This window comes from Euleptes europaea, chromosome 5 (assembly GCF_029931775.1).
Source record: "Euleptes europaea isolate rEulEur1 chromosome 5, rEulEur1.hap1, whole genome shotgun sequence".
Taxonomy (NCBI): Eukaryota; Metazoa; Chordata; class Lepidosauria; order Squamata; family Sphaerodactylidae; genus Euleptes; species Euleptes europaea.
The window spans coordinates 30,075,692-30,096,069 of record NC_079316.1 but is presented as its reverse complement, the minus strand read 5'-3'; the positions used below and the strand labels follow the sequence as shown (position 1 = coordinate 30,096,069).

At 41.0% G+C, this 20,378-nt stretch overlaps 1 protein-coding gene across 1 annotated transcript in view; it reads left to right on the top strand.

The window, feature by feature from the left end:
- The window catches only part of MED12L (mediator complex subunit 12L), a 208,297-nt gene that overhangs the window by 153,044 nt on the left and 34,875 nt on the right, over positions 1-20,378 (top strand). Inside the window, 12 exon segments of the mRNA XM_056849403.1 lie at positions 330-461; positions 4,778-5,005; positions 6,098-6,239; positions 7,790-7,910; positions 10,813-10,908; positions 11,471-11,584; positions 13,209-13,411; positions 14,986-15,174; positions 15,434-15,508; positions 15,628-15,818; positions 16,091-16,252; positions 18,074-18,185. Coding sequence (XP_056705381.1) covers positions 330-461; positions 4,778-5,005; positions 6,098-6,239; positions 7,790-7,910; positions 10,813-10,908; positions 11,471-11,584; positions 13,209-13,411; positions 14,986-15,174; positions 15,434-15,508; positions 15,628-15,818; positions 16,091-16,252; positions 18,074-18,185 — 1,765 coding nt within the window.

Below are 20,378 nucleotides of genomic sequence, written 5' to 3'. Positions count from 1 at the left end.
AAGACATGAGGTCAACTTAGGTTTGCAGGGTACACATGTCCACTGTGCAGATTTCTGTGTGGTATGCCTGGATAGTATGATCTCTAGTTAAGAGGGAACACTGTTTACATACAATCAAACTTTCTTATTACTCTTGTATTACACCCTTTGTCCAGGAAACCATAGCTAGTGATTTAGGATTGTACAGGCCACCCTATGCCTGTTTACTTTGGCTTGGTTGAATCCAAAGGGGTTATTTTCAGGTAAATGTGCTTAGGAATACAGCCTAAGATCAATGCTGAAGTATTGAAATGTATTAAAAAGTTACATTAATGTTTTTTTTTTTGCAGATTATGTGGTGTTGTCAAACATGTGATTAATCCTTCAGAATGCTCTTCCCCAGAAAGGTGTATTTTAGCTTATCTGTATGACCTCTATGTGTCCTGTAGCCATCTCAGGAGCAAATTTGGAGATCTTTTCAGGTTGGTTCTACCAGTTCTTTCTGTTAGTAGCTATTATTCAAGTTTTTTTTTTTTTAAATTAATACCACAAGGAATTAATGAATAAATAAGTGGAAGTTTCTGTGTATATGCATGTGAATGATGATTTCATTATTGGACTCCAAATACTTAAGTGCTTAAGTACTTAAGTGTAGGACATCTTGGACCTTCATTCTTCTCTGAAATTCTATATGGGCAGAGATGGAGAACATTGTAAGCTCTTGTAGGTTATCCGGGCTGTGTGACCGGGCTGTGTATTTATGTAGCTGTAAATAAAATAATGCTCGTACACTGTTAATTAACTGAAAGAAATGATTAAAAGCTGCTTGTTTACTTTTTTCTTTCTGTATTTTCTAGGACTTACAACTCTATTACAATACCATAAAGAGCCTATCAATAACCTTAACAAACAGTGTGTGTTGTTTAAGCATATCTATAAGGATTTTTTCCTGGCATTTTTCTTGCTTGCTATTGGAAGTTGTACTTGATATAGTTTGAAGTACCTTTACATTCCAGACAACAGAGCAATCTGAAATCTTCAGATTACTGGCTTGGCTAGAAGCTGTTTTCTATGAAGCCATTTGATTTAGGATTAACAGCTTTTTACATCTGCTCCTTTAAATTTCTTGAAGTAAGAGAGCTAACACAAACCCACAGTTTATCTCTGAATGAATGGTGGCAACCAGTAAACAGAAGTAAGCTCGTGAGCTGTACCACATTGGCGAGCTTTTCTAGTGTTCCATTTATTATGATTTTCCCCATGAAGCATAACATTGGACTTTTAAAAAAAGTGGACCATATTACTTCAAATAAAACATTTGTATTACATTTGAGTCTTACCTTGTATTTCACTTCAAGCAGTAGCCTTTTCATGAAGTGTGTTGCAGCTGACGTGTAAAAATCCTGGGACTTCCTGTTTTAAATTATGTTTTTACTAAACTTCCTTAATTTTTAAGGTGAAGTGTTGCTCATTATGTTTCCTCTCTGCCCTCTTAACTGAAAGGCACCTAACGTCTATCTCTAGGTTCAATTGTCAAATCTTAGTTGACTGACTTGCGATCCAGCAGTGTGTGTCAAGAACAACATGACTATAATGCCTATTTTGTAATTTACACAAATTGGCTGACAGGATATTAGAAGTGTTTCATAAGTTCTGACAAACATTGAGAAAGCTTGAGCGGCCATTTTCTCCAGAGGAACTGATTTCTATCAGCTGGAGATCAGTTGTAATAGCAGGAGATCTCCAGCTACTACCAGGAGGTTGGCAACCCTAGTCTGTAGGCTGCATTGTGGAAAGAGATGAAAAGACTCTCTCCTGCCTCTTCTGTGAGCGGAGCAGAACAGATGGAAGAGGAAAGGAGTTATATCGCCCACAGGAAAACCATGTACCCAGGCAGACTGACCACACTTCCTGTGAATATCTGTGGTAGGTGGCATAGTGGTTGGTACAGCTGCTCTAGCTATGGTGAAATCTTGTCTCTGACAACCCACCATCCTTACTGCATGCATCTAAAACAGAGTTGTACTACCTGCTTCCAATTATTAGTCAAAGCCAATTACACCACATTTCTTTTTTTCCCCCATAGCTGTGTAAATCCTCTAATGGACTATTGTTAGATTTTGTTAAACACCAGCTGGTCATCATTCCCAGTGGTTAGAGTGTTGGACTAGGGTCTGGCAGACCCAGGTTTGAATCCCTCACGGGCCAGTCATACTCTCTCAGCACAAGCTACCTCCCAGTGGTTGCTGTGAAGTTAAAATGGATATGGGGAGAACAATATTGTAAGCGGCTTTGGGTCCCCATTGTGTGGGTTTAAATAGTTAAATAAATAAATGGTAACTGTAATGGTGGCAGTTGCTATGTCAGTTCCAGCACTGGACCCTGTTTAGAGTTACTAACCTCCACGTGGGGCCCGGACTTTTCCTGGAATTTTAGCTGATCTCCAAACTACAGAGATCAGTTCCCCTGGACACAATAGTAGTTTCAAAGGGCAACATCTGTGGCATCACATACCTTCTCAACTCCTTCCCCTCCCTAGACTCTGCCACCTCCAGGTACCACCTCCTGTCTCCAAAACTTTCCCAAGCTGGAGGATGCAACTTTACAATTGGACCTAAAATAAGAAAGACTCTTGATTTTCCAAACTCTGGCATCACAGCAATGAGGTTAGGATGACCGCAGCTGAAGCTGGCAACTCCAGGTTGGGCAATTCCTGGAGATTTGGAGGGTGGAGCCTGGGAAGGGTAGAGTTTGGGGAGGGATCTCAGTCGGGCATAATGTCATAGAGCCCACTCTCCAAAGCAGCCATTTCCTCCAGGGGAATCGAGCTCTGTAGTCTGGAAAGCAGTTGTAATTCTGGGAAACCTCCATGCCACCTCCCGGGGGGTTGACAACCCTAACAGCAACTCTTAGCCTGCCCGCTTCAGTTCACAAAATAGATTACAGAACATAAAGAGACTTTGTATATGTTTATGAAAGATGAGGTTATCATCGCCACTAACTGGATGCACTCTGAATTATCCAGCTGCAGTTAGACTTTTAAGTAAACACTTTATGGAGTGTTTGTAGATTTGCCAGCTGTTGAGCATTAAGGGAAGTCTTTAATCAAATTGTAGGCCCTGTTTTTTTCCCTAATTTGTGCATTTTCCCCAAGAGTTCTCTGGAAGCTTGCACCAAAATGCATGTTGAGTGAACCTGCTTTCATACACCTTTGTGTTTCTTCTAATGGTGATATTCTTTGAGCCCTACAGTATTTGGATGTCAAGCCGAGAATATTTGCTTGAAAAGTAGCATTGTATGAGTTGCAGTTATTGCTTTTGTAATGTCATCTATATTGACTGAGCAGGGGGTCAGACTAGATGGCCTGTATGACCCCTTCCAACTCTATGATTCTATTACTTTAGTGTTATATTGTGTTACGTGATGGAAATGGAAATGACTGAAGCATGTCTGTGTGCGTGCATGCATATGGGTGTATATAACACCCTTCTAAGCTCACTGGTATCAATGGTTTTTGAAGGGTGTGGCTTTTTTTAGTATTACACTGATAATTGTCAAGTGGGATCCTGCTTTAAACTCCTGCAACAGCCCAACCCATTTATGACTGGGGCTCTTCTGTAGTCTTCTTGGAAGACTGTCCAGCAGATGCCTGCCAGGCTTGTGTTTTTGGAAGTTTTAGAAAACCAGTGGAAATCTGCATTTCCTTTTTAACTCTCTATGCTAGTGCTGCAAAAAAACAAAAACACTTTTATCTGTATTTTGAACTATTTTATTGATTTTGCATTCATTCACTGGTTTTAAAACAGTCAATTGGTTATAGCATTGTAGGAACAGGTGCTGCATGGTGACAAAGAGATGGAGTTATTATCCAGAAGGTTATTAATTCAAATCTCATTTTAGCCCATTTCAGTGCTTGAAGGGATGATGCAAGGTTTAGTGATAATATATATGAATTACTCTGAATGTTGGAAATGGAAAACAAATGCAAGTTTTCATTATTATAATAAAGCATATAATTTGTGTCTAACGCAAACACACATATAACCGTTGCTTTAAAAATGAATAGAAATTTCTGTGTATTTATGGTCATAGCTAGAAATATAATTTTCCTTCGATAGCAAATTCATCATGCAAAGCTAAGACAGCCTGCAATGTTCAGATTTTGCATTTCTGTTGTTGAGTTGCAGCTACGCTACAAAGTACCTGTTTTGTATAAAGGCAGGAATCAGTTATTCTGAAATTTAAGCTTGAAACTGGCTTAATTCATACACTTAGAAGAGAGCTTAGGGTTGCCAGGTCCCTCTTCGCCACTGGTGGGAGGTTTTTGGGGCGGAGCCTGAGGAGGGCAGGGTTTTGGGAGGGGGTCTTCAATGCCATAGAGTCCAATTGCTGGAGTGGCCATTTTCTCCATGTGGACTGATCTATATCGGCTGGAGATCAGTTGTAATAGCAGGAGCTCTCCAGCTAGTACCTGGAGGTTGGCAACCCTAAGAGAGCTGGACAGTGAAAGATTTGGGCACCACAAATCTTAAGTTGGAATCAGTGGGCTGGGCTCAGCCAGCTTTTTCATTCAATCTTGCCCAATTTCTCTCCTTATTGCAGTTTCCATTCCACATGACTTTTGTCCATGCAGGTCCCATGATCCTGAACATAGCCTTTTTAGTGGTCAACGGGGATCCTCTGCTTCCCTTTTTATCCCTTGGAAAAGCTAGTTGGATCCAACCCAGCATTTCAGAGTCCCTGAATCAGAAATTTGGGTTTCTTTAAAATTAATCCTCCCTCTTTCTTCTCCTTTTAGTAGTGCCTGTTTGAAAGTGAAGCAAACCATCTATAGCAATGTGCAGCCTTCGAACTCAAATTTGTTATGGGATCCAGAATTCATGCTGGATTTTATTGAGAATCCTTCCATTCATAGCCTCAACTATTCAATGCTGGGCAAGATCTTGAGTGACAATGCACCTAGCCGCTATAGCTTTGTGTGTAACGCACTGATGAATGTCTGCATGGGCCATCAGGATGCTGGCAGGTGGGTGAAATTGCAAACAGCAGCTTGTGTTCCATAAGCATGTAATTTCAATTTCCTTTTTCTTAAACTTTCTCTTATTATTTGTTATAGTTACCTTCAGTAACATTACAAACTGGGTCTTCACTGAAGACATATGGCTTTCGTGGTGCGTTTAGCTGTAGTCTACTGGATTGCAGTTGCTCATCTAACAGTTGATAATTTGAATTTCGGTTATTTCCAAATGGGTCAACATGATTAACTGTGGTTTGTGCTCTTGCCTCCATACCAGGATTTAAACCATGTTTTAGAATCATGATTTGAAAGCAAGAGAATGAACTGCTGTTTGGCATTTTGCAGGATTTGGACATTTTAGCAGTCTGTAGTTAATCCCAACTGAGAATCTTCATAGCTGCATATGAGACACTGAAGACCTCCTGGCTTGTTTGTTGGTGATGTGTGATTGTAAGCCTTGCTGTTTTGAGACATGGTATCCATCTTTACTCGCCAAATGAGACTTACCTCTTTCTCTTTCCCCCCTTATATCTCAGCTTTCTTTTGCACCCTGCCTTCCCCCTGTGTTTTCTTAACAATCCTTAATAAAAGAGAAAGACAGTATTTTACACTAACCCACATTTGTGGATTCTTACCTATCAGTTGCTGACCCAAATGTTAGCCAAAGTGCTCGGTTAAGAATTATTATATGGGGGAATTAGCATTCAATAACCGGCACTGGACATAACCTGCAGGATCTAACCTGTCTACGGGAGTCCAAACCGTGATTCAAAGAATAAGCGGAGTCAGTGGTTTTAGTTTCAAGGATTTACTTATTACTGGTATGTACACAGACACTCAAATAACATGTACACAACAACACAGAGAGCCTAGGAATTAGAGTAGTATAGAGACGTTTGCCAATGTGGCCGGCCTTCTGAAGACGGGTAATACTGCACCTGGTCCAGAAGCGGAGACGTCCGGGGTTCTGTGGGCTAAGATACTGGGAAAGCGGGGAGAAGAAGAGGGGTTCCCGGGATTCGACCAGCGAGGCAGGAGGGGTCAGGCTGCGCAAAACTGATGGTCATTTGGCATTCAGTTTATTGCTCTGTTCTTTTCCAGAATCAATGACATTGCTAACCTGTGTGCGGAGTTGACGGCTTGCTGCACAGTGCTAAGCTCAGAGTGGTTAGGGGTCTTGAAAGCGCTCTGCTGCTCTTCAAACCATGTTTGGGGATTTAATGACCTTCTGTGCAGTGTGGATGTAAGTGAACAACAAGCCATTTAAAATAGATAAACCTCTTAGTATCTACTGTGAGTCATCTAGAATTATTATGTAATCAAGACTTGTTTTTCATAGCTGGCTTTGTGGGATTTGACATGTCTAGACCATGTCTTGATCTGTTGTGTTGCATTGGGGCGGAAACATATTGGAATTAGAGGTGTGCATTAAAAAAATCGGTAAAATTCAGATTTCGGTATATTGGACTAAAAAATTTTCAGGATTCCCAAAAAGACGCAATTCTCCTTATGTGTATGGGTTTTTATTGGGGGGAGGTTGGTTTTAATTCCCCCCTTTTCTCTACCATGAGGAGTCTCAAAGTGGCTTACAATCGCCTTCCCTTTCCCTCCCCCCACAACAGACAACTTATGAGGTAGGTGGCACTGAGAGAGTTCTGAGAGAGCTGTGACTAGCCCAGGGTCACCCAGCAGGCTTCATATGGAGGAGTAGGTAATCAAGCTGTTTCTCCAGATTAGAGTCCACCTCTCTTAACCACTACACCACACTGGGAATCTGAAAAAATCCACGTGCATTATAACTTATGGGGAATCTTTGTGGGGCTCTACAGGGTCTGTTTTTCAAGGTAGAGGCACCAAATTATCAGCATAGCTGCTGGTGACTCTCCTTAGAAGAACTGCTAATTTGATAAAGATTGGGTCGGAGTGTCCAATTTTATGGGCCCCCATAAGTGGGTTGTATGGGGCCTCCTGACCCAATTTTTACTAAATCTGGGGGTTCTTCTAAGGAGAGTCACCAGCTGCTATATTAAAAATTTGGTGTTTCTACCTTTAAAAATAGCCCCCCCCCCCCGAGCCTTGGAAAGATTCCCCATAGACTACAACAGAGGGGAGTGGAATTTAAACTCCTGAGGTGTTTTTTCTTTCAGCAGCTGTAGTTGGTGATCCCAAAATGATCCCCCCAAAGGCTGATTTTTTTCAGTTGGTGGGGGGGGGGGGAATCAGGATTACTGGCTACAGGTTAAAACCACATTTTTTCCTGTTTGGCTTTGCTGAATGGACACGCCCAACTGGAATCACCCCTTTGTCCATAAATCTGCATTCAGTGGAGGAGGGCGAACCACCCTTATCCCACTCATTTGCAGAAAGTGAAGGTGCTCTCTTCACTGATTCTAGTAGGCTGTGAGAGCCAGTGTGGTGGTTAAGAGTGGTGGTTTGGAGTGGTGGACTCTGATTTGGAGAACTGGGTTTGATTCCCCATTCCTCCATGTGAGCAGCGGATGCTAATTTGGTGAACTGGATTTGTTTCCCCACTCCTACACACGAAGCCAGCTAGTGACCTTGGGCTAGTCACACTCAGTCCCCCCTACCTCACAGGTTATCTATTGTGGGGAGGGGAAGGGAAGGTGATTGTAAGCTAGTTTGATTCTTCCTTAAGTGGTAGAGAAAGTTGGCAAATAAAAACCAACTCTTCTTCAATCCAAAAATAAATGGTAAAAGCAGCTTAGTAAAGCAGTCTCGCTATGTTTCCTTGCAGATAAATGTCAAAATGCTAATGCTTTTCTCCCCTTTAAGGTGAGCGACTTGTCATTCCATGATTCACTGGCCACCTTTGTTGCGATATTGATAGCACGGCAGTGCTTTTTCTTGGAGGACGTAGTTCAACATGTTGCTCTTCCTTCTTTGCTTACAGCAGGTGAGTGAAAGCAGAACAAGCTTGCTTTGTTTCTTCAACTTTTTTATTAAAAAAAACGTTTATAAAATCAGTCTAGAGCACAAGAAAGGTGGTCTGGATGCTCACCACCTTTGCTCTTTCTTGGCACAAGATTAAGGGGGAAATGGCCAAACACAATAATCAGCCTCTTCTGGGTTTTCAGGCTGAAGGTCAAAGACACCAAGCAGAAGCACAGTGGATAAAAAGAATGTTTATTGCATTCAAACAGGAGGAGAATCACACAGGGACCTTTTGGACTCTGGGTGAATTTCCTAAGAGTGTAGTACACTTCATGCTTATTCATTACAAGGCTGACCTGGCCAACACAAGGTCAAATTATGCGCTAATTAAATAACGGAAAAAGCTGTTAACCTTTGCCCCTTCCATTAAGGATGCTCTAATTGTTTTATTAACTTTTTGCCCCTTATATTCGGGATGCTTTCTTTGTTTTACTGCCACCTGGTAAACATATCTACCAGAAAAACTTCACTCATCACTAGCTCCACCTGTCCTTGTGTTTTTCTTGTTATTTGGTTAACCGCTACAGGGTTAGATGTTCATAAAGACTGAAATTCATCTAGGTTTAAAAGTTCATCTACTAGCTGACCAAAGATGTTGTCTGCTTTAGCTAACATACCATTTCTACTAAAGTACCTTGGGGGAAAGACTTATGTTAGGCAAGTCATGTCATCTAATTTGCTCCTTTGGGTAGACTGCCATTTCTTATTGTTTTCTTGCTAAGGTCAGTTTTCTGCATACCAAAAACTAAAGCTGGGGCCAGATTACAGTATAGGAATCCTGATGTCTCTTCTGGTTCCTCAGCTAGACATTTTGCATATGTTGTCATTGCTTCTACCTTCAAACGTAACTTCTGCTAATTTTTGGTTTCCTACCAACATGTTGCAAAGTGATTAGACGTAATAGTCTTCCCACACTCTGATGGCACCACACTGTTACACTTTTTGGAAGTGCCTGCATTTTTGTCTTCCACCCAGTTTCTGTATTATGTGTGTTTTGTCATCTCTGCCTTAGAGGTCTGGCACAGCTTCAATCAGCCTTTATCGCTACGCTTTCTGGTATTTTCCCGTGTTTTCTTTTTCCAGCTATTGTATGTTTCCCATGACCTTTTCCAGTTTGTTCCTACTCTGCAAATGTCTCCATGTTATCCACTTAGCACATTTTTCACAAGCTGTCTCTATGTGGTGGAAAGTTCCGTCAAGTCACAGCTGACTTATGGCGACCCTGTAGGGTTTTCAAGGCAAGAAACGTTGTTCAGAGGTGGTTTGCCATTGCTAGTCTCCGCGTGGGCTGAGAGTGTTACGAGAGAAGTATGGCTGGCCCAAGGTCACCCAGCAGGCTTCATGTGGAGGAGTGGGGAATCGAACCTGGTTCTCCAGATTAGATTCTGCTGCTCTTAACCACTATACCACACTGTCTCTTGCTGTCTTTGTAACTTTTGTGAATATGGATTCTTTGCTAAATAAGTTAATTCAGTCATTTAATAAAATAATTAAGCACCATCACTGAGTCTCAGTGATCTAAATACTTCCTGCCCTGTGGCCAGCATTCCATTCTTGGGCATTGTAAGCTCTAGCCCTGCGGCAAACCCATAAACAGATTTCAGCAGACGGCAAATCCACGAAAGCAGTTTTATTGGTTAGAATCGACAGGTTTCAGAAGCCATATTCAAAAGGACACTAGTAAGGGTCAAAGGCAAGGCACATAGCATCTATATGGGAGAGCAAAAGGAGATAACCGGTTACCCAGGCAATTCCCCCCCCCCCAACAGGCAGGAAGGAGCACTCGGTGATTCAAGCAGTATATGAAGACTAAACACGGGGCTTAGACTGGCCTTGGACAGAATAGCACAACAGCACCTGGAAGCAGCACAACAACACTACCACATACCATCCTCATGGCCTGCTCCTGACAGGCATGGTGTTTGAATGGGTATTGGTTACACAGCTTCAGGTAGTCTTGTAGGAGATGGATTATCTAGAAGAGATAGACTTGAATCCAGTAACACCTTAGCTACCAACAAGATTTTTTAGCTATATGTTTTCGACAGTCAAAGCTCCTTTCATCAGATCTAGACCAGAAGTCCCCAACCATTTTGCGCCAGTGGGTACCATTGAAATTCTGACACAAGGTGGTGGGAACAACCACAAAATAGCTGCCTCAGGTGGCAGATGGCAGACACACACATAGGAAGTCCCAAGTGCGGGGGAGAAGAGATGTAATTTTAAAAAATATACTAGGAAAGAGGAGCGAGAGCGAGCGAGAGAATAAAACTAACACCTAGTTAAGGGTGCCAGGCTGAAAGGCTTTTACCTAAGCTTTTAGTTAAGGCTTTTAAAAAATCTTTTTAGCTGTTATATGGCCCAAGGTCTGTTTTATGGATGTTTTGAAGTGTTCACTGGTGGTTTTATGCTGCTTTGTGCCACTTTTATATGGATTGTTTTTATACTGATAATGAATTATTTTAGGATTTCATGGTATTTATAACCTGTCTTTAGCAGGACTCTGGGAAGGCAACATATAAATTCCCATAAGCAAACAAACAAACAAAGTCAGCATTTCTCTTTTTGCTCTGCAGTACAGTCTAAGAAGAGGTTTGGGGGCATACTTTCAGTTTGGCTTAATAAATTTTGACAATGTAGATTTAGTTTGCTGTACTGTGATGCTGTAAGGCTGTTTTATGTCCAAGAGTTTTAAATAAGTCTAAGCTGTGGTCATTTTCTTGGGGAGAGGGATTAATGGGGTTTTACTATGTTGTGTATGGTTTTAATCTGGAATTGTAAGCCATCTTGAGCCACAAAGGCGAGGTATGGTGTCAATATTTTAATAAGCAAAGTAAAGAAATGTTCCCATCCCTTTTCCACAGCCTGTGGCGATCCAGATGCTGAGCCCGGGGCGAGGATGACATGTCGGCTTCTGCTGCATCTCTTTAGAACCCCTGAAGCTTGTTTTCTGCCAACTGGTAAGTATTTCAGATCCATTTATTGGAGACCTGAATTTTGCCCCCCAGCCCTTTCAGCACTCTAGGTTTAAAATACCTGCACATGTACCAATTTCTTTTGTACTTGTGTGACCTTGCTCTATGTATGTGTGCATATATACACACAAAACATATCTGTGCATGTGTGTACATTTTTTGCTTTTTCTTAATTTGGCGCTGTGAACCCGCTATAGAAATTGGAGAAAAGAAGAGCAGGGTAGGAGTAGACAATGTTTCAGGAATCTGTGTGATTAGATTAGTGGGTTAGGACTGGAGTATGTTAGTAGGTAATTTCAAGGCAGAGATGTCCCTAGTTTTTTGTGTGCCTAGAATGAAAGAGGCTTTGCCATGTAACCTGAACATTAGTCCGTCAACAGAGTTTTCCCATTTGTAAAGGTGTGTCTGAGACTCATTCCTATTACAAGTAGATTTGGAAGTTGACATGGTATGATTTTACATCCTAATTGATATGTGTTCAGTGTTAAGGTCACAGTATAATTTTCAGTCAGGTGTACCATTGTGCACTCATTTGCTTCTCCCTTAGAGAAATCTTCCCCAGGTATTCGGTCATCTTGCGATCGTCACCTCTTAACCGCTGCTCACAACAGCATAGAAGTTGGAGCTGTGTTTGCTGTTCTAAAAGCCATAATGATGCTCGGTAAGGTCATGCCTAGCCAAAATGAGAAAAATCCCACTAACTTAAAAAAAAAAAAAAGATTTCAATGGGAGGTGGGCTGAAGATACTTTTGTTGTTGTTGCTCAATTCACATTTACTTGAAAATATATGAACCCAGGTGATGCTGCCTTGTACGAAGTTAGCCCATGGGCTCATTTAGCTCAGGTTAAAGTGTTTGTCAGTGACTTGATAAAGTCTTGGGAAGATCTTGGGACTTTCACAGCACCAGGTACCCAAGATCCTTTATCTGAAGTTGCCATGGGTTTGTACCTAGACTTCCTTCATGCAAACCCTGTCCTCTACCACTGACCTACAAGCCTCTCACCAAACTTTAACTACTTCACCATGAATCACACATTTACTTCCTGACAGTTAGAGCAGTTCCTCAGTGGAACAGTCTTCCTCGGGAGGTGGTAGGCTCTCCTTTTTTAAGCAGAGGCTAGATGGCTATCTAACAGCAATGCTGATTCTGTGAACTTAGGCAGATCATGAGATGGAGGGCAGGAAGGGTTGCGCAGTGCTTGGCTCTCGTGGCCCTTTCTTACATGCCCAGGGAAATGCTGATTGCCACTTTGAAAATTTTGAGTCAGGAAGCAATTTTCCTGCAGGCCAGGTTTGCCAGGGATCATGGGAGGTTGCTTTTTTTTTTTTTTTTGCCATCTTCTGGGCATGGAGTAGGCATCACTGGGGGTGTGGGGGGGTAGCTGTGAATTTCCTGCATTGTATAGGGGGTAGGACTAGATAACCCTGGAGGTCCCTTCCAACTCTGTTTCTATGATTCTATGATTCTAAGCAATATGTGAGACAGTATTACTTTTTCCTTCTACCCAAAATATTATAATACAATCCATTGATTTTTTTACATAAATAATTAAAGGAGAGCAATTATTTGAACCATTTAATTACTTCTTACCAAAAATAAGCAGGTTTCACAAGGCAAGGAGCCTCTTCTAATAAAGAGCTGATAATCAATTCAGACTCCCATATATATAGGTTTTCAAAATCATCTTCCAATTGTAGCTAGTTTTCCCACCTGATAGGGCTAATATTGTTGGCTAACTAATGATCTTTTAACTTCAAACACCATACAAAAACAACTATGCTTGTGTATCTTAAAAATAATAAAAGCAGTAGTAGTGCATTCTCACTCCTTTTAATCATAACCAAGAATATAAAAAAAAAAAGTGATTACATCTTTTTCCAGATGTATGACTATCCGTTGAACCCCAGTCAAAACACTCCATCTCTGAAGTGTATTTTCACATCTCTATTTGGTGGGACTCTCTTCCCATTCTCAGACACTTCTTGCACCTGGGTCCAGACACAAATTATATCTACTGGTATTAATTATATTATTTCAAATATACTAGAGGCCATATTAGTCTTCTACTCCCATTGTTCTCCAAGGCTTTACTATTCTGGCTCTCTGGATTGCCTATTAGGCATGTTGAGAGCCCAGCCCAGCCCTGTTTTCTGATCTGTTCCATGATCTTTATAGTTAGGACCAACAGCTGCTCCCCTGTATTTCTGGCTTTATCCACAACAATATCTTTAGGATTGTGTCTCAGGAACATTTATCCATCTTTATGCTACTTCTGTTCTATAGGTGATGCTGAAATCGGAAACAGCAGCATTCCATCCTTGAAGAAATCAGATTACTCTGTGCAAAGATTGTTAGGTGACCTCAATGACGATGAGATGTGGGATGGTGCCTCACATGCTTTGAAATCATGTGGGAAACCTGTTTCCATAGAAACTGCTAGTCTCAGTGAATATGCCAGATATGTACTAAGGACTATATGTCAGCAGGTAACGTATAATGCTTGTTTTTGTTTGGGTGGAGATAGAGTTTTCCCCCTTAAAGACAGCTGTGGCTCATAAATATTTTCAAAGTCGTATGCAGAACTTTCCAAAGCTGAGTGGGAGCAAAGCAGATGCGGCACTTTTCCTTCTCCTCAAACCTGTAAGACTAAACAACATAGCAAGGAGAACGACAAGGCCAATTTACACAAGGATAAGTTAGGTGCAGGTTAGGTGTAAATGAGCTGTCACAAGTTCATCACTGCTGATAGGACTTTTGACATTATCTGATGTCAGTATAAAACAGTTCACACATATAGTTGAGAGTAATCAAGGGATGGAGATCAAGTGATATGCATGCATATGTGAACTAACTTGTCCCATCTGGCATACCATATAGGGAAGTAGGGAATGTAGTAGGCTCCTCAAGGCCCCAAAGGAAGCCTCAACAACAACATATAAAGCTGAGCTCCACAGACAGATTAATTTGAGGATTAATTTTCTTGCTCTTGAGCATGAGTCTTTTAAAAATCTGCTGTTGGTCACAAGCATATGTTGAGATACTGATATCCAATCAGACTTGAAGTTTTGTTTGGCTTTTCAGTTAACTTAAGTGATTCAGACTAACTTCACAACATGCAAAATAAGGTTCTTCTGGATGGCCATATGTGGATGTACAATTCACAAAGGATCTGTACAAGTGAAGTCTGTCACACATAGGTTTGAACAATATGATCATTATCTCACACATAAACCAATGATTGTGTCACTCAGGCCTTCTTAAACTGTATATATGTAGCTCCACTGTGACATTTGCATGTTTCCTATACACATAGAATCTGAAATATGACGCCCTGAATGTTTGGTAGTCCAAAAAGTAGAATAGGTGCCCCTTGAGGGATAGAAAGCCATTATCTTACAATTCCACCTTTTCCTTTGTGCCTTAAAATTCATTTTGAAGCAGCCCAGATTGAATGAAATTGCTATTGCAATAAGAATCCTCCTATTCCACTGAGCATTTAGTTGAGAATTATATTATTTCAAGTAAGGTATACTTAAAAATGTAGATGTTAGATCATTTAAAAATACAACAGAGTAAGTTGGCATTTTCATTCCAAACTGATAAATACAGTGAAATTTTCACCTCTTGTATCTGAGAACATCTGTTTGGGTAAAAGCCAGGGTTGTACATTAATTGTTTGTATTTTTTTGGTATGTAAAGTGTTGTCAAGTTGCAGCCAACTTATGGCAACCCCATAGGATTTTCAAGCCAAGAAATGAACATAGGTGGGTTGCCATTGCCTGCCTCTGTGTAGCAGCCCTGGACTTTCTTGGTGGTCTCCCATCCAAGTACTGACCAGGTTGACCCTGCTTAGCTTCCAGGTTCTTATGAGATCAGGCTAGCCTGGAACATCCAGGTCAAAACAACTCTGTTTACTGTAATGTAAAATAATTTCTTCATAGTATTTTTACTGTATCTAATAGTAAATTCCACTTTATTTCAACAACATAAACAAGCTGATAAACGCTGCATTTAGTAATTATTCGATATGGAATACGTTAATCCAACTCTTTGTTGATAGGAGTGGGTGGGAGAACACTGCTTGAAAGAACCAGAGAGGCTGTGCACTGATAAAGATCTGATCTTGGACCCAGTTCTTTCAAACAAGCAAGCACAGACTTTGTTGCAGCTTATCTGTTACCCTCATGGTGTGAAAGAGTGTGCGGAGAGTGACAATCCTCAAAGACAACACATCAAGCGCATCCTTCAGGTAAGTTTGAAAACAGCAGCATGGTAATTCCCTTTTTGATTAGCACCAACCAAAATATCGCAAAACACAAAGCTAGAGTTCATGTTTCTCAAGGTCTTCATCAGGCTGGATGTTCAGTTCAAAGAAAAGGATTAGTCAGGGGAGAGAAGAAAAGGTTTCAGCGCATGATGGAGAAGCTCTTACTCTACAGTTCTGAGTTAATTGGAGAAGCAATTATTTTTTTTAAAGAAATAAATGCTCTCTCCCCTTCTTTGCCCAGAACCTGGACCAGTGGACTCTCAGGCAGTCATGGCTAGAACTCCAGCTGATGATCAAACAGTGCATGAAGGAGCCAGTGAGTGTTTCCTTGCTTACTATTTCACTCAATCAAGTACATTTTTTTTAAAAAAAAATTAACCTAGTGTACAAGAAAACATGCCATGAATGTGCTAGTTTACTTATGTTTCACTGTAGGGTTCTGGGGCTCTGGCTGAAATGAACAGCTTGTTGGATAATATTGCAAAGGCGACAATAGAGGTGTTCCAGCAATCCGCTGATCTAAACAATAACTCTTCTAACTCTGGTATAGGCCTCTTCAGTCCAATCTCTGTTGGAAATGCTGACACAAATATTACAAGGCAGAACAGTAAAAAGACATTCCTCAGGTAATGAGATACATCTGAATGGTTTTTGATTAGTAGAATTGAAACATTACTTGTACGTTTTTTTGGGTGCAAGGATACTTGACAGAGGTGCAAACTGTAGGCTGCTGCTTGTTGTGTTAATTCCAACTATCTGGAAATGACATGTTTAACTTTAAACCTTGTTTCATATGTAGGCTGTCGAAAAGTCTGCTTCTTTACTCCAAAGTAGTTACTAAGAATGATATTTAATAATATGTTGCTTAAATTGGGTTTTGTGTGTTTCATACTTTTAGTTCCTCTGAACGACAAGGTGTGTGGCTAGTGGCTCCCCTCATTGCGAAGCTGCCGACTTCTGTACAAGGAAGAGTCTTGAAAGCTGCTGGAGAAGAGCTAGAGAAAGGCCAGCATTTGGGGTCATCTTCCAAGAAGGAGAGAGACAGGCAGAAGCAAAAAAGGTAGATTTGATTGGGAAAATATTAGTGCACCTTGTAGTAATAATATTTGATACACAGACTGGCTAAGGAGGTTTGTGCGTTCAGTATAGAAAGCAATTTGTCAGATTATTGCTTTGCAAAATCATTCTCGCACAATTTATCAAAAACTCTGGTGTGTATGACCAAGCTGATTCCGCTTGGTCTAACTGTTTGGGTGCAGTTAGAAAGAAAACCAGTAGAATGTATTGTTAAACAAAACAGTAGAAGAGTCTTGTGGCACCTTAAAGACTAATAGATTTATTGTAGTGTAAGCTTTTGTGGACCATAGACCAGTTCTTAAATGCCACCTAAGGTGCTATGGGAAATGTCACATTTTAAAAAAAATTATGCCAAGCTCTTGTATAATTCAATAGCAGTAGCATCATAAGTACTTTAAATGTCAAGTGTTCATCACAACTACACTTATTAAGCCATTTTCAAAGGGAAAGATGTATTTTTACAATGTTTTGCATTCATATGAAATTCTGCTGCCCTGGTCCGTCTGACAACTCTAGGTGTGATTTAGGGTTGCATTCATTAGAATTAGTATAAAATGGTTCAGAGAATACTGTAAAGTTCTGGGTTTTTTTTTTTGCATAAACATGTCTAAATTCGGAAGCCTTCCTCAGAAAATTTAACCTTTTTCCTGCTTTCTTTCCTTTTACCCTCCATATTCCACTTCATGATTGCCTTTTTCAACCCTAATTTGTTTTAGACTAACTCTTAGGTTGACAAGATACTGATCCTTCATTAGCATTATTGAAGTAGCAAGGCTTGAAAGCATTAAGTTCAATGCCATTTGCTTCTTTTGCACCTGAACTGAATTGGAGTGTTGTACGCGTCTTTGGGTTAAAATTTGCTGAGGACGTGCCACAGATAGATAAGGAACAGAAAGCAAAAACATCTTGCTGTTTTCTGTCTTGTACGAGGGAGAACTTCCACAACTCCTGCCACTGGGGGTGGGGGATGCTTTTAAGATGTGGAGACTAGTTCATTTCAGAAGGTGAGAGTACATGAAGAAAACTGTTTTTGATGAGACAGGAAATAGGGCACATGTTTATTTGGTTGGCCTTTTTTTTTGCCATGTCCAAGTAAAGAATCATAAGCCTCCATTGGCTTATTAATGTGTTCTACTGCCTGATTTAAACATCTGACATTCAAATAACCTTTTCTACTTTAATGGGTCTGCCATGGAACCCTGAATATTGCAGATGTGCTACTTTGGTGCATTTAAAGGTGCATCATTTTACATTGGCCACACGTATGACAATCCTCTGATGTTTCTTATTCCAGAGGAAGATCAATAATGTGAGAAAAGCTTTTGGAAAAGTTTGTCTGCATTTATTGATCTTCCCAGATCGATTCCTGAGTTACCCATGATTCATTGGTATGCAGTTAGATGACTATAGGCCTGATCACTCGCTTTGGCTTTGTAAGGCTTCATACTGCTACTGAAGTCCATGCTGCCTTATCCTGAGCTGGACCATTGGTCTATTGGACTAAATACTGTCTACCAGGACTGGTAGCAGCTGTGAAGGATCTCAAGCAGAGATCCAGTGCTTTACTAGTGCCTCCTACCCAAAATCTTTGAACTGATGATGCCAGAGTGGGTTGAACCTGAGACCTTTCTTATGCAAAGAAGCACTCTACTGCTGAGCCACAGAGACTCCCAGCGAAACAGTTAAGAGACATATTGGAACCAACCCTTTCATGGAAAGCACAGACAAAGGGAAGGAAGGGGTTGGAGACAGGATGTATCAAAATATCACTACTAATTGAATCTTGTCTCTGCCTCTTTTAAAGCATGTCTCTTTTGAGTCAGCAACCTTTCCTTTCTTTGGTTCTTACTTGCCTTAAGGGACAGGATGAGCAGCGAGAAGGGCTTCTCACATCTCTACAAAATCAAGTTAATCAGGTAAAAATAAACAGAGAGTTCTATGCTCAGCTTCTGATGCAGATCAATTATACTAATGGATTCCCTACAAATGGGAAACAAAATTGAAAAGTATTCCTTATCAGTTTCAGGAAACTAATGATAGAAGAGCAATGGCGGAACATTCCTTCAGCTTAAGATCCCCTGCAAAATTTCCCATTTATGATCAAAGTAACTGCTAGTCCCAAAATAGCCATCCCACTAACCAACTGCAGTGTTTTTGACTCCAGCACTTCCGGTTGCTCCATGTTTCCGGAACTGAGATCCTATAGGAAACGTTTGGTGAGCCCAATTTTAGTGGAAATGCTTGCCATTAGTGTGCTTAAATCTGTAGTAGCAAGGAACTAGTCAGTGAGTCTGGAGTTTTGAGTAAAGGTTTTGAGCATAATAATAATGACAATAATAATTATTCAGATGACACTTTAATTGGTAAAGGTATTTCATACACACTATCTTGTTATATTTGTCATATGTCACCATGTGTACTGGTCTGCCATGTAGACCAGAACTTATTATCCGCAAATTACAGATGTGGGATGGTGGATTCTACAGACCTATTCCATTAATGGTGGTGCTTCCTACCAGGGCAAGGAGACTTCCCCTGTTGCAAAGCTCTTGCACCAGGAGAAAGCTTTGTCATTTGTGGAACAGATCTATGAGATCCAACTCAAAGGGCTGAGAGAGAGCATTTTACCTAAGACAACATAACGGGCTCCTGACAAAAGTTAAATTTGACCTGAGTACTTCTCAGATCGCAGCTAATTTTCTTAGGGCTGAACTAAATGATACTCTTATCCATGAGGGAACTTGCTTTCTCCACACAGCTAGATGGAAGCTGTAAAGAACTTCTTTCTCCAAGCACCACAGGGCCCAGTTTGGATCAGGACCTTGACATGGAGGAGGAGATGCATCTGTCTTCTCTCTCTTGCTGTTTTCCCACCCACCCACTCCAATAGCCCAGGGGGCATTAGTTGTCCCATTCTGAGGCTGCACATGCAGTATTTCACAATCTGACTCATGGATTATCACCTAGTTCTGCTCTTGGCTTCTACAGTGTACCAGGTTCATGTACGTTGAGTGAGATTTCTTCTACTTTTTCTTTTAATAGCAGATTGCTCTGGCTAATTGCAAAAATACTTTTGAAACCTACTTCACTCAGTGAAGAAAGTGTGGAGAACTGCCTTTTGAAAAACAGAAACCTTAAACTTCATGGGCTCACAGACCTAGTTCTTTTAAGCTCATGAAGGGTGATAAATTCCATTAAAACCAATGGGACCATGCCACTTTATTTAGGATTGGGGAAGGTAGATCAGAAGAAAGCACAGGATTCAGCATGGCTTCTGTTTTGTCAGTGGTAGCTTAATAAAGATTGCTGCTGCCATCCTTGCCACCCCATTTCCACTCTCATATCTCACTGCCTGCCCACCACCCTAGAGCAACTGATTCTCCATCCCTCGTCATTCCCCAGGCATCTCTTAATAGCAATGCCGCAAACTGAATCTTGTGAGAGTTTAGCAGCCCTGTTGGGCACATGTGGTTTGCCTTCTATCTTGAAAGATGCCTGAAGAGCGAGGAAGGAAGAGCATTAGCTGATCTGGCTGCTTGATGAGGAATACCACAACAGAGGTAACTGTGAAGCGGTGGTAGTAGGGGTTGCTACCTGCACCCAAATACTGCCACCCAAGGCCACCGCCTTGGCTCATCTCATTGTAGAGCTAGCCATGCATGTAATCTTTGCTTTTCAGTGCTCAATTCCTGTACTGCCATTGCAGTATGTGAACTGCTTTCTTTGGTACAATTTCACACCACACCCATAATGGCTAGGTGGGAGATCTATGTGGACCAGGTAAGTAACATCAGTCTACCTCCAAGAAGGACTGGATTAGTGAGGGAACAAACCCATCTGCTTGCACAGATCACACATGTCTTGCAACTGGGAGTGTACCATGGGGCCACACCATAGGAGAAATTAAAGCCAATCTGCTGCAATAATACATGAACTGGTGTAGCATCCTATATGTTACTGTGAGGGATAGGGTCATAGTCATTTACCTCTGTGTCAGACTCACTGTATATCCAGTCCTAACTCCTACATTACCTGGCACTTTTCTCCACTTCCACTTTGGCTGTCTTTAATTCTTTCTCTTTGATTCAACTGTCCTAGACTTTCACCTG